The 12,008-nt window shown below is 32.5% G+C and overlaps 1 protein-coding gene across 5 annotated transcripts in view; it reads left to right on the plus strand.

Annotated features, from left to right (window-relative positions):
* Window positions 1-12,008, plus strand: part of LOC117104899 (la-related protein 4-like) — a 72,712-nt gene that overhangs the window by 12,646 nt on the left and 48,058 nt on the right. For 4 of the 5 annotated variants that reach the window (XM_033245803.1, XM_033245805.1, XM_033245802.1 and 1 more), the window contains exon 3: window positions 10,853-11,003. In XM_033245803.1, coding sequence (XP_033101694.1) covers window positions 10,853-11,003 — 151 coding nt within the window. Of the gene's footprint in view, window positions 1-2,740; window positions 2,994-10,852; window positions 11,004-12,008 lie in introns of those variants that run through there. The other variant, XM_033245806.1, reaches the window with a different exon arrangement.

Consider the following 12,008-nt stretch of genomic DNA (forward strand, 5'->3'; position numbering starts at 1 on the left):
ACTACATTGCCGAATTAAGGCTAGTCATGCTAGACCGCATTTACTCCGTTTTTTACTCACTGTTGCTCACAGCTTTTCAACATTTGCCACGAGGTTAACCTTTAACACACTTTACTGTGACCTGATTGGCGCGCACTCTGACGTCTAATGCTGGCTAAGTTTTATTTTCCATTGGGTTTTCCATGTGACATTCGGTAATTTTACAACCAACGGACGTTAATTCTCCTTTATATTTATTATTTATCTTACTAAATCAAGACTACAAAATATTAATTGATGAACTATCTTTTCACATGTGTGTATTGCCATTGAGGACATCGTTTTTTGACATTTTAAATGAGGTAAAATAATTGTAAATGAAAAATAGCTAGGCCTAGGCTAATTAATTTAAAAAAAAAAAAAATAAGGCAGTACAAACAAGTTCCTGTCGTGGACAGCGAGTGGAAGAGGAGCGTCCCATGAAGTCAAGTGTACGTTTTTCTTATTGAAAAACAGTTCCATATGGTCTAAACTCGTGTTTGCCATTCACAAATTATCAAACAATACATTGTTTATTCCAGTAAGCTACAGCAGTCTTTCTGCACATACAAATAAACAACATGCTTTTGCTTCGTAGGTTCGCTTCGTGTAGCCTTGCTTAGATTGTTTATATCAGGCTACGAAGCCTGCGCGCAGGTTAGATTTTTTATGTCAGGCTACGATGTATCTACGAAGCCTGCGCGCAGGTAAAAGTGCAATATTTCATGACTGTACTGTATGTGGTTTATCTTAAGGTTATGTTGTATTTTGGGTTATCAACATCTTCCAGCACCGGTGACAAGCAATTTTGTTTGCTTTAATTAATAGGCACTTTTATAATCAGCCACTAAAATTGAAATATGATTGGTAGGGTATAAACAATGATTCTGATTATATGAACCTATACTTTAGTAAAGCTAACAAAGTTGTATAATATTATATTGTAGGTGTGTTCTTTTTATTGGGAAGTATGGACAGATAAACTTCCTGAAGTTTATGGTAGTACAAAAGACATTGGATGGAGTAAATCAAGCTTGAATTTAGCAGGGTAGTTTAAAATAATAATACAATAATATTAATAGCATCACCAATCACATATTCTGCTACAGGTTACTTGTTTAGCATACTTATTTGAGAGAACTATTTTTTTTTAGGAAATGTGTTGACTAATCATGATCTAAAACCAAGACCTGATGAATAGTGATTATCATTTGGTTATTGTAGCAACAGAGTTAGTGAGTCTTAACTTGTAACTCCAATGAATTTTCCCAATGACATGTAGCCAGGGTTCCATGCCCTAAATTTAATTATTTTTTAATGCGCATGCTACATACCAAATTCAATTGACTTTCCGTACTCATTTTTTCCCCTTTAGTCTCACATTATTGCCAAAGTTAATAATAGCTCTAGACACCATGACTGGTATAACAAGTTAAATAAAGTTTATTTGTCTGCTCTAAATTTATGAATTTTATGTGTTATTAATAACAATGTGATAAAACCTTATTGCCCGAAATCTCTCTTATGGACACAAATTTTGATTACAACGAGAAAGAGAGTTAAATTGATGCCATCCTGAGAATACTTGTCTCCACACATTATATTTGGTTTAACATTTAATTTCATTCTGAAATTGACAATTTATAGGAAATAAAAGAAATATGTCGTAGTTAATTAACGAAGTTCTTTTCAGATTCTTGCTTTCTCCAGATTACATGGTCCCTTTGAACTAGATTTCTTCTACAGTATGTTCACTGTCATCTTCCCTTATCCTTGATGAACAGTAGTGGATCCAGAATTTTTTTGCTGGGGTGGCGCAAGTGACAATCGACAACCTATGAACCTTAAAATGTTCCCTTACCTACTGTGGAAGTACAGGGAGCTGCCCCTAGATGCTTTGGAGTGTTAGCCATTTGTCTCTTTTTAAATGATTTCATTTTGTTAGTGATTTCTTGGTCACACTTTTTGTTCAAGTTCTTTTAGTTTAGTGTGGATAGAAGCATTCCATTTACTTTTTTACATTAGTTTGTTAACTTCAGTGATTTTCCTCCTGTACTTTTAATACCAAGTATAATTAGCCAGTGTTGTACCATTCCGTTATTTTTATAAATTCTATGTCAAAATTAATTTCCTATTTTCCTATCTGTCCATCTAAAATTAACAATTCCGTACGTCTTTTAGGTCCCTCGATGTTCTAAACCAAGTTTGAGACTTAGGATTGGTTTTTTAAGTTTAAGTTCAAAGGTCATGATTTTTTTTAAAGGATAAATTTGTCATTCAGCAGGTTGGTAGGGAAATGTCTTCATAGATTATGTGACATAACTATAATTCAAAAGTCATGTTTCAATTCAATGTGCTATATTTACCTATTAGTATATAAATTAGTTAAATGCTGTCTGAGTATTGATATAGGGGCTTATTTGTTTGTTTGATTTTATTGTATTTCCATTATTATTGTATTATATTGTTGTGGTTCTAAATACACACCTAGGTACTATTTTATGTTATTCTGTACCGATTTTACCATGGTAGTCTGTACAGTAGTAGGTAGATAAATAGTCTAGTTGGTTTTTTTTTCTCTCTTTATTTTGACCTATATTAAAGATCAAGTCATGCTATGGTTGAGTAAGCTAACCTTATCCCCTTCAAAAGAGGGCATGAAATCAATTTACATAGGCCAGCTCTCCAGCTTACCATAACCATCAGGCAGAATAATAGAAACTCCATTCTTGCTGGTCTGTGCAGTCAACACAAACTAATCTATAAATAACACTATAGGTCACATGACCTGTTTCCTTGGAATTCATTGATCTCTGCTATGCACTGTGAGAACAACAGTGTGAATGACAAACAAGCGGGAAGTACAGGACCATGTGCCATGGTGGTACTTAATAGCTGAGTAAATTTTGTTTATACAGAGCCTATTTGATCAAACAAGAACTCTCTGAAAATCAACCATTGTCTTAAAATTCATGGTAAGTCTGTTAAATATAAAGGTAAGAACATAGTGGATTTATTCTACAGAGCCTATCATGTTCAACAATTGATTATTAGAAATTAATTTCTAACATTTTAAATCAGATATCTTTTAGAACAAAGATGTTTTGCCATGTTTCGCTTCTGGGAAACAATTGCATAGAATAGTTGTTTGAGATATTCTCAAAACATGGTTAATCTCTGAGGGTGTGTTTCTATTCTCTAAGTAAAACTGTTTCTAGAATCCATTTTTTTCAAAACTTTCCTGTAGCAGTAGATGTGGGGCTCAATTATAATAAATGTGGATTCTTTTATCATGTCGAATGTGGAATTCAATTAAGTGTCCAGCAGGCCAAGAACGCCCTCTTGTGGCATAGTTTAGCGTTACAGTGATCTGATACCAACCAATCATAAGAGAAGCGTTTCTATCTCTATATTTTAGTAGAAACACCATTAAGGCTACACTTCCAAGTTTGGATCAGGGACAGGGACATGCTGTTTTGCATAATGATTATGGTGCAAATATCTAAAGTAACAGAAGGGCATAGAATTGGATGAAATTAAGACATAATTCTCTGTTTTATTTCTTAATAATTTTTTTATTAAAATTATTTTTTTGGAAAATAGATTTAAGGTTTGAGTTATATACTTTATATAAATGGTTTTTAACTGGAAATTTTCCATATCAATTCAAGTAATATTAGTGTACATGTCAATAGCATCATGTGTTGTAACATTTACAAGGCTTAACCCTTTAAACTGTCTCATTTTGTTTAACAGGGTAAATATTAACAAAATTCATGATAAAATTACCATGTTGACTTCAGAGGTAATTATAAAGAAGAAAATGGAAGCTAATATTAAATTAAACTGTAATTTCATTTAACAAGTAAATGTGACCTTTGCCCTTTTGGCTGTATCAACCCAAGAACTAACAATTTAGTAGTAAATGCCATTCAAGTAGGATTGTCATTGCTTAGTCATTATGACTTATAAAGTGTGGTTTATAGAATATACTACAAAGGACAATAATAAGAGTGTTAAGCTGTTTGTTGCCGGGATAAAAATGTGAGCTGGTGCTATGGCTTGGTGTCAAGAATGTCATGGTCCTAAGTCCAAATCATATGACATAATTTTTTTTCATCAACTATAAAACTACTTATGAGTGGTTGATAGGGATTATGAAAAAGATTGTGTTGCACCACTAGCCCATGGTTTCCATTTAACAAGTTAGTGTTTTTGTTGAATGTTTAATAAATGAAAAGAGGAGAACACCCCTAACCATCCACTTCCTAACTATATTTAAATTCAAGTGCTAACCGTGGTATAATTTGACCAAGGCAAAAATCAATCAATGTGAACATGGCTTAAGTGTTTAGTTATTGTGTTTGTAAGGAAAATGTGGGCCGTGCCCAAAAAACAAGACAAAACAAAACAAAACAAAAAAACTGAGAAACATGTTTTGATTTGGCTTTCATAGCACAACTTTAGAAAGACACTGCAAAAAATATTTCGATTTCAGTAATCGTTCACTGCAATCTTTTGTACTGTTGATAAAGTTCATGATCAAATATATTCAACATCCTATTTTATGGATTTCTTCAGATCATAATTTAAAGTGAACATTTCTACCGCTATATTAACAAGATGTAAATAATATACTGGTGGATATAGGTACATTTATACTTAGTACTCTTTAAACAAACAGCTGAATTGGTGGTAGCCACTGTGTGTGTGTGTGTGTGTATGTGTGTGTGCTGCACCGTGGAGGTCTTTAGTTTATTCTGTTTCAGCACTGAGAGTTGAAATGCAAGTTTCAATAAAGCACCATCTTTCAGATGAGACATTTTAGCCACTGGTCCTTGTGTGCCGATGTGTACTTGAAAGAATAAAGTACCCACTTCGGAAACGAGTAGGGGAATGTTTCCCTGTGTACTGTATACACCACCAAAAAGACACCACTGGAAATAAGTTATCCTTGGTATGTCTATTTCACACCAAAAATTTAATCCGTTACAAGTCCTTTCATAGAGCTTTGTAGAAAATGAAAAAAATTCCTAGTTTTTTTTAATTGTCTACCCTATAAATGAGTTTTGTTATTTGACTGGGATGCCAGCATATCTAAATAAAAATAATAGAAAAGGCTGTTGTTCACAAGAATTTGTAGTTTTGTAATAAATCTGTAAAAACCTAAATTGCAAAGTCAATATTGTAAGGCTAATTTATACTATGAGAAGTTAACAATTTAACAATGAGCACTACATATTGTATCATTACTGGATTCTCATGATATAGCGCAGAGATACCAGGAGTCATTGTCTCCTGTACCAGAAATACCCCTACTCTATGTATTTAAAAGGTAACATTGATTTATTATATAACTTATGTATTATATTTTGTTCATATATTGCCACATGTTTATAGTTGTTTGTAATTTGTCAATTATCTATTTTAAGTTTACCCAATGAACTTAAATCATGTTTACCTTAAATGCTCAATTAAGCGCTGCTGCACTTATAAAATTTTTGGAGGCTTCGTTGTGGCTCTTATTCAAGGGCAGCGCTTATTTAAGGGCGGTGCTTATAAAAAAATATTGTGGTGGCACTTTCCATGCCCGTTCCCATGTTGCCTATTTCACGTATTCCCGTAGGTCAGTAGACCTATCATAAATCCTATCATCGTAAACAAACGTTCGTAAAGAAATGCTTGTCTTCATTATGTTATTTATTCATTTTAATGTCAGGCTCCGGAGGAAAAAAAATTTTTGAATTTAGAAAAATCAGTTCTACAACATATCAAAAAATTTTTTTCCTCCGGAGCCTGACTTTAACACTATATGGGGCAGCGCCAAGCCAAATGAGGAATAAGTTGCACAGGCAGTATTCCAATAATTGCACAAACGTGAAATAGGTCATTTAAAAAAAAATTTTTTTTAATCTGAAAAACATACTTATTAAATACTTCAATTTCATCCTACATTTACCTTTCTCTGACTTATAATCGATAAATACTCTAAAAATGGTATTTAAGAGAGCTTGTCCTAGCGTACAGACATAAAATCCTGAAATTTGTAGCGTCAAGATCTCACAGAACAACCATTTTTTGTAGCGTTTTTTTATATCTGAAATATGGCGACAATCCAAGCATGCTGAGTGTGATTAGAAAGGAAATTAATTATCTTTCATTTCATTGGTTTATTTTAGTGTTAAAAATCTAAGTTAACCAATAGAAGACAATATTTCTTATGTACCAAATTGTCTTGCATCCTTGACGACGGTCGATAAAATAATCAATGTGATTGGTCAATCTACTTTTCGAAATGCAGTGTCGGTAACTGCGCATGCACAGATTGTGATTTAATGAAGATGATGTGACAATGAGGATAACGGCAACGCCGATGATAGTGCCCGCAGCTCTGCTACTGCTTCTCTCTCCTGCACTCCTCCTGTATGAACCAAAGACGTATGCCTAGGCATGTCGATGAAGACTTGCATTTACATCTTTCTTCTTCAGAAAATTGAGAATGATGATCTGATAGGCCTAGCCCTAGTTGATTTTGTTGCCAACAGTGACAACAAAGAGAATGATGACCCATGTTTAGCTAAACAATAAGAGAAATTTTGGATTTAATTGCAAAAGGAGATGCTCCTCTCAGTTTGATGAAAAAACAGTAATAGAACTTAAGCTTGACTACAGATGCCTGTCTTAAGTCAAGGTTAGTTTTATTTAATTTGTCAAAAAAAAAAAAAAAAAAAATGGAGCCAAATTTGGAACAAATACACTAATGTAATAAATAAACATTTGTGCCAAGTTTTCAACTAATTCAGTGTAGAATGAATACCTGTTGCTAAGTAGCGAATGGACATGCACCTTCAAAGAACGTGAACGTAACGTTCAAGTATCCTAATGTTGATTGCCCATAACTTTGCCATAAACTATCATATCAAATAGAAAAGCTTAAACAAAAAAAAAAAAAAAAACAAAAAAAACATAAAAAAAAAAAAAAAAAAAAAAAAACATATTGTACTACCAAATAAACTGTACTTAAAAATTATGTTAAAATTATCTTTTTTAAAATGTTATTCTGTGTGGTCTCATCAATATTGTTCCACAAGTTGTTCGGATTGAATGATTGGATTAGCCTTAATATTTTTCCCATTTGTTTAAAAGAACGTTGAAGATTGCTACAATATGACATACAGGATTTGTATATGAGATCTTTTCAACAACGTACTGTTTCAGCTGAAATCTTGTTACTGCTAAGCATTTTCTTTTAGAGATTCTAATTTTGTTAGTTTTGATTAATTTTTCAAGGACCTTTAGCAATCACTTAAGCTATTGTATTTGCCTTTGGGCATGTTCTTTAATAATGTTAATGTAGCATGTGACCAAAATGGTTAAGGTAATTCTTGTGAATATGTAACATGAATAACATCATTATTGAAAATAATTTGAGATGATCCCCATATGGACAGTATGAATACAGTACTGCCACCCTAACCGTCTCCAAGAAGACTCCTAAATATTTATGCTTATATATGTTTTTACACTGCTGTTAATAAGAATCTTATATGTCATATATGACCCTCCATAAATTAAATGGTTTCATTACTAATCTGATAGCATTACCAAAATAGTTTGATAATCATAAAATTAAAAAAAATCTAGATTGCTTAACTCTTTTAACAAAATTTTACCTAATTTTATGTTTCTTATGATTGTAGCTTCATATTGAAACCTGTCTTTCCAATGTTATTTTTTTTGGTTTTTTTTTTCTTGCTCTTTTCAAACATGAATCAAATGACCAACCAGTTACAAAGGAAATTAAACATAAAAAAACAGAACATCAAAAGGAAACCAAGAAGACAGAAAAGGCAAGGGGGAAGGAGAGCAAAGGATAACCCTCTAAACCTGAAGGTTTGTTTCCTAAAAGGTTCCCATTAAAAATAAAGAGAGGATAAAAACAAGAAAGAGTTCAGAGCAGACAAGGAAAGAGCATCCCGAGAAAGCCATAAACAAATAAGTAAATAAATAAAAATAAGCCTAAAGATAACTTAAACTATTTTTTTGGATTAGTTTGGTATGTGATAATTTTGAACATTATTTCATAGTTTCATTTCATGTAGTATTTTCTAGTTTAGTCATGAACAGGATATTGTGCAATATACACCGTGAGAATTATTTCTATGAAAATATTTTTCACAGAGAGAAGCATACTGATCAGTTAGGGTAATCAATGTACAAACATAAATTTTTATAAAGGATTGAATTTTAGTTTAGTTTGCCACAGTACTGTAATTATATTAGCAAGACAATAAATGATTGTCAAAAAGTATTATTGTATGATCATGAATGCTTATAGGTCCCAGGTTTGCCATAATTTAATCTGACTAGTAAAACATTGGTGATGAGGTAATGATTTTGCTCATTTTGGGGACATTCATTCACGGAAAAATAAATTCTCCGGGGTCTTATTCGAGGGGGTGTTTCTAGTAAATGATATTCTGGAGAGAGATTTTATTCAAGGAACCCATTTCTTTTAAATTATTTATTACGATAAAAACAGTGATTTTGTTCTGATTTTGCAGAAAGGATTGTTTTAAGAGTTTGTTGATACCTACCTCTTTTTTATATTGACAATGATTAAACTTTGACCTTGCATTTATTATATTGACGGTAAGCATTATTTTGCGTAATCCTTTACTAAACAACAGAATAAAACTATAGCACTTGATTTATTACTCAGACGTTTTACGTCACATTCCTCCTTGGATTTTATTTCATATTTTCTAGTTTCAGTATTTATCATCTCATAGTACTAAAAAAATTATTATCCTTGTATTCTGGTAGAAATAATGTATCATTGGTTCTAGGCAGTGCGAGGTCTTTGTAATTAAATGTTATGATATATAATCAACTTCATTCCTAGTCTATCAAGTGACTTTCAGATGCTCTATATTAAGGCATAAGTAGACTTGTTTTTAGTTGTGAGAAAAAAAAACCTAATTTAGTATATGATTTAAAGTAGGACCCTGTCATTGGAAGATGGACAAATTCATCACCAAGTCATATCACCACTTCGTTTACAATAATATTTACATGGTATATTTAGAAATCTGTTGTTTCTATTATGTATTTTGTAAGTAAAATAAAAAAAATGTTTTTTTAACATGGTTTAAACACTTAAATTTTTAAGTACTAAACTGTCTAATTTATTGTATTCAGAAATACGTAAAAATAATTTTTACACTATAAATATAATTAATATTTTAAATACATTGGTGTAATAAATTGATTGATTATAAGGAATTTTCATAAACATTTGCTTATTAATTTATGTAGATTTATGTAAGTATTGTGAAACATAAGCAGTGAGTGAGTTGTTTTGACATGACTGTGAACAGCATAAATGCAGACAGCTTACAATGTAGAGGTGAATCGCTTAAGACCAAGTAAAGGTCATCATGAAAAGGCCAACTTCAAAATGCATCTATCTAATGTATTATTGGATAGTAATACACCACACAGATATTCAATGGCCGGTTGACAAACACAAATGCATTATGATATTCTACTCAAACTTTGATATTACTCTCTTGAATATGTAACCATCCTGTCGTCAGCTCATCCCAAGGGGTGATTCTAGGGTAATTTGAGACTAGGCCGGGGTATCCAACATTGAATAATGGATGGTTTTAGAAAATATAATATATTGTTTGATAGTGAGATTCCACATTCAGTTTGCTACTGCTATAGCTAATGACATGACGGTAGATTGTTAATGTTATTATGATTCAGTACCCTAAACCCTACAAAGGCAAAGTATTTCTATCGTGCTTCTTCAACCTGAATTCTGCATTTTTGAATGTTTGCTTGATACTATCTAATAGAAATTGATTGTAGACAGGATGTGATAAAAATAAAGAGAAAATGAATTGGATGAATCTTAATGAAAAACACCTTTTTAATGAAGCAATATATGTAGAAAAGAATGAACTACCCTATGCTGAAGGTGAAATGGTATTTTAACTACGCCAAGCTTAAATCTGAATACAAAATGAAGATTTATTTAACTGAAGCAGATATCTGGAATAAACTGGACATCAGAACCAAAAGTATAAAAAATACTAATAAATATATTATGAAAATGTTAACTTAATGCCAGCTTTAAGTGTAATTAGTAGAAGTGGTTGGCGCATTGGTTGTGGCTTGGACTCCCAACCTTGAGGTCGGGGGTTCGAAACTCTGGCTGTGCAAATCGCTTGTGTCCTAGGGCAAGGCACTTTATCTACGGTTGCCTCTCTCCACCCAGGAGTACAAGTGGGTACCTGGTAGTTTCCAACACTGCGCTGATTACTAGCCGCAATATTATGGAGATATAATTTAATTTAATAATTTCATTTAGTGTTCAATGTGTTCCATATGTGTTTGATACAATGACCGGGGTAATAATGTGAAGCGCTTAGAGGCTTTGTTAAGGCATTAAGTGCTGTATAAGAACGACATATTATTATTATTAATTAATATCAAGTATATAGTTAAGAAGATCCAATTAGTTTTAACTACGCTTAAAATTAGTTTATATTATTTTACTATGATTTGAAAGTTATTTTTCCCTTTAATTGTGTTGATAAGTTTTTATATTTGTTGAAATATACAACATTGGTAATAGGAAAAATAATCTGTGTAAATTGTAGTTTATTGGCTAAGACAATAAAATGTAAAAAAAGGTATTTACAGGTAATATCAGAATTGTATACATTTTTATTGTAGGTTTATGTTTATGGAAATAGAATTATTAATTGATCGCCCATTCTAACATGCTTTTGGGTTTGTTTTTTTTTGTGTCTGTCAATAGGTTGCATCGACAACACTCAATCCTAATGCGAAGGCTTTCCCAGTACCCAAGCGGTCTGTGACCCCAGACGCAAACGATAACTTTGAGCTGGGAGAACATGACAATAGGGATTCCAGTACTGCTCCATCACAGGTAGCAATGAATAACAAAGGTGAGCATTAACTTTTTTCATTGCGGAGCTTTTAATAATGCGAGAAAGGTAAGATCTATGGAATGATTCTTTGTAGAGCCCACTGCGCATACGAGGACAATACGTTCTTGTCTTCTGAATTCTAGAATTTGACCCAAATTTACGTTGTATGCAGAGAACGTAAGACGGTCCCAGATGAGTGAATATGGTCACGTTGTGCAAGTCGAATTGCACCTATTACCTCGCAAGTGGACAGTTAGTAGGTAACTTTCAATTGTTTGACGCAACGCTAGAACAGAATCACTCGTGCATGACCTTCCTACCGGCCGTCCTACGTTCTCTGCATACGTAGATTTCGCCAAATTGCCTTCTAGAATCCACATGCAGATGATTTTTAGTGACGTCATTATGTTCTAGGTCCACCGTCGTTGTGCAATCAAAATCTCCCTACTGACAATCTACCTACCCTTTGTCTATTACTACAGCAACTCTGTGCACTAATGTGGTTGTTAGAAGATTTTGATATTTGAAATTATTTTCAGGAATAACTGATAAAAAAAGTAGAGTACAATATTATTATAATGTGTTTCTTATGCTTTTATATTTTATCACGGAAAACGTTTTAGTAGCCATAGGACTGGGAAATCTGATTGTGTTAAAGAATAGAGAATACATCATCAATATAATGCCATTCAAAAACAACAAAAACCTACTTTTTTACATATATTTTTGGCTGTAAAATGGTTTTAGTAAGACAGATACCGTGGAATGCATCGGTAGTATTTATGGTAGAGCATTGGGTAGAAATGGATATAGGTTGTGGACATTAGAGAGTACTGGAAGGAACAATGCGGAATGATGGTGTAGTCTATGCTATTGTAGATCCAAACTGGGAAAGTGTTAATAAAGATTACATGGCTACTTGGGAAGGATTAATGGAAATTGAGAAGTGAGAAGAATTTTGAGTGAAAATGCAGATAATCATTGGTTTAAATCTTCTTAATGTGTATTTTCATGATCATTAGT

The sequence above is a fragment of the Anneissia japonica genome, unplaced genomic scaffold (genome assembly GCF_011630105.1).
Source record: "Anneissia japonica isolate Jap-2015-1 unplaced genomic scaffold, ASM1163010v1 scaffold287834_len5846547_cov211, whole genome shotgun sequence".
NCBI classification, from domain to species: domain Eukaryota; kingdom Metazoa; phylum Echinodermata; class Crinoidea; order Comatulida; family Comatulidae; genus Anneissia; species Anneissia japonica.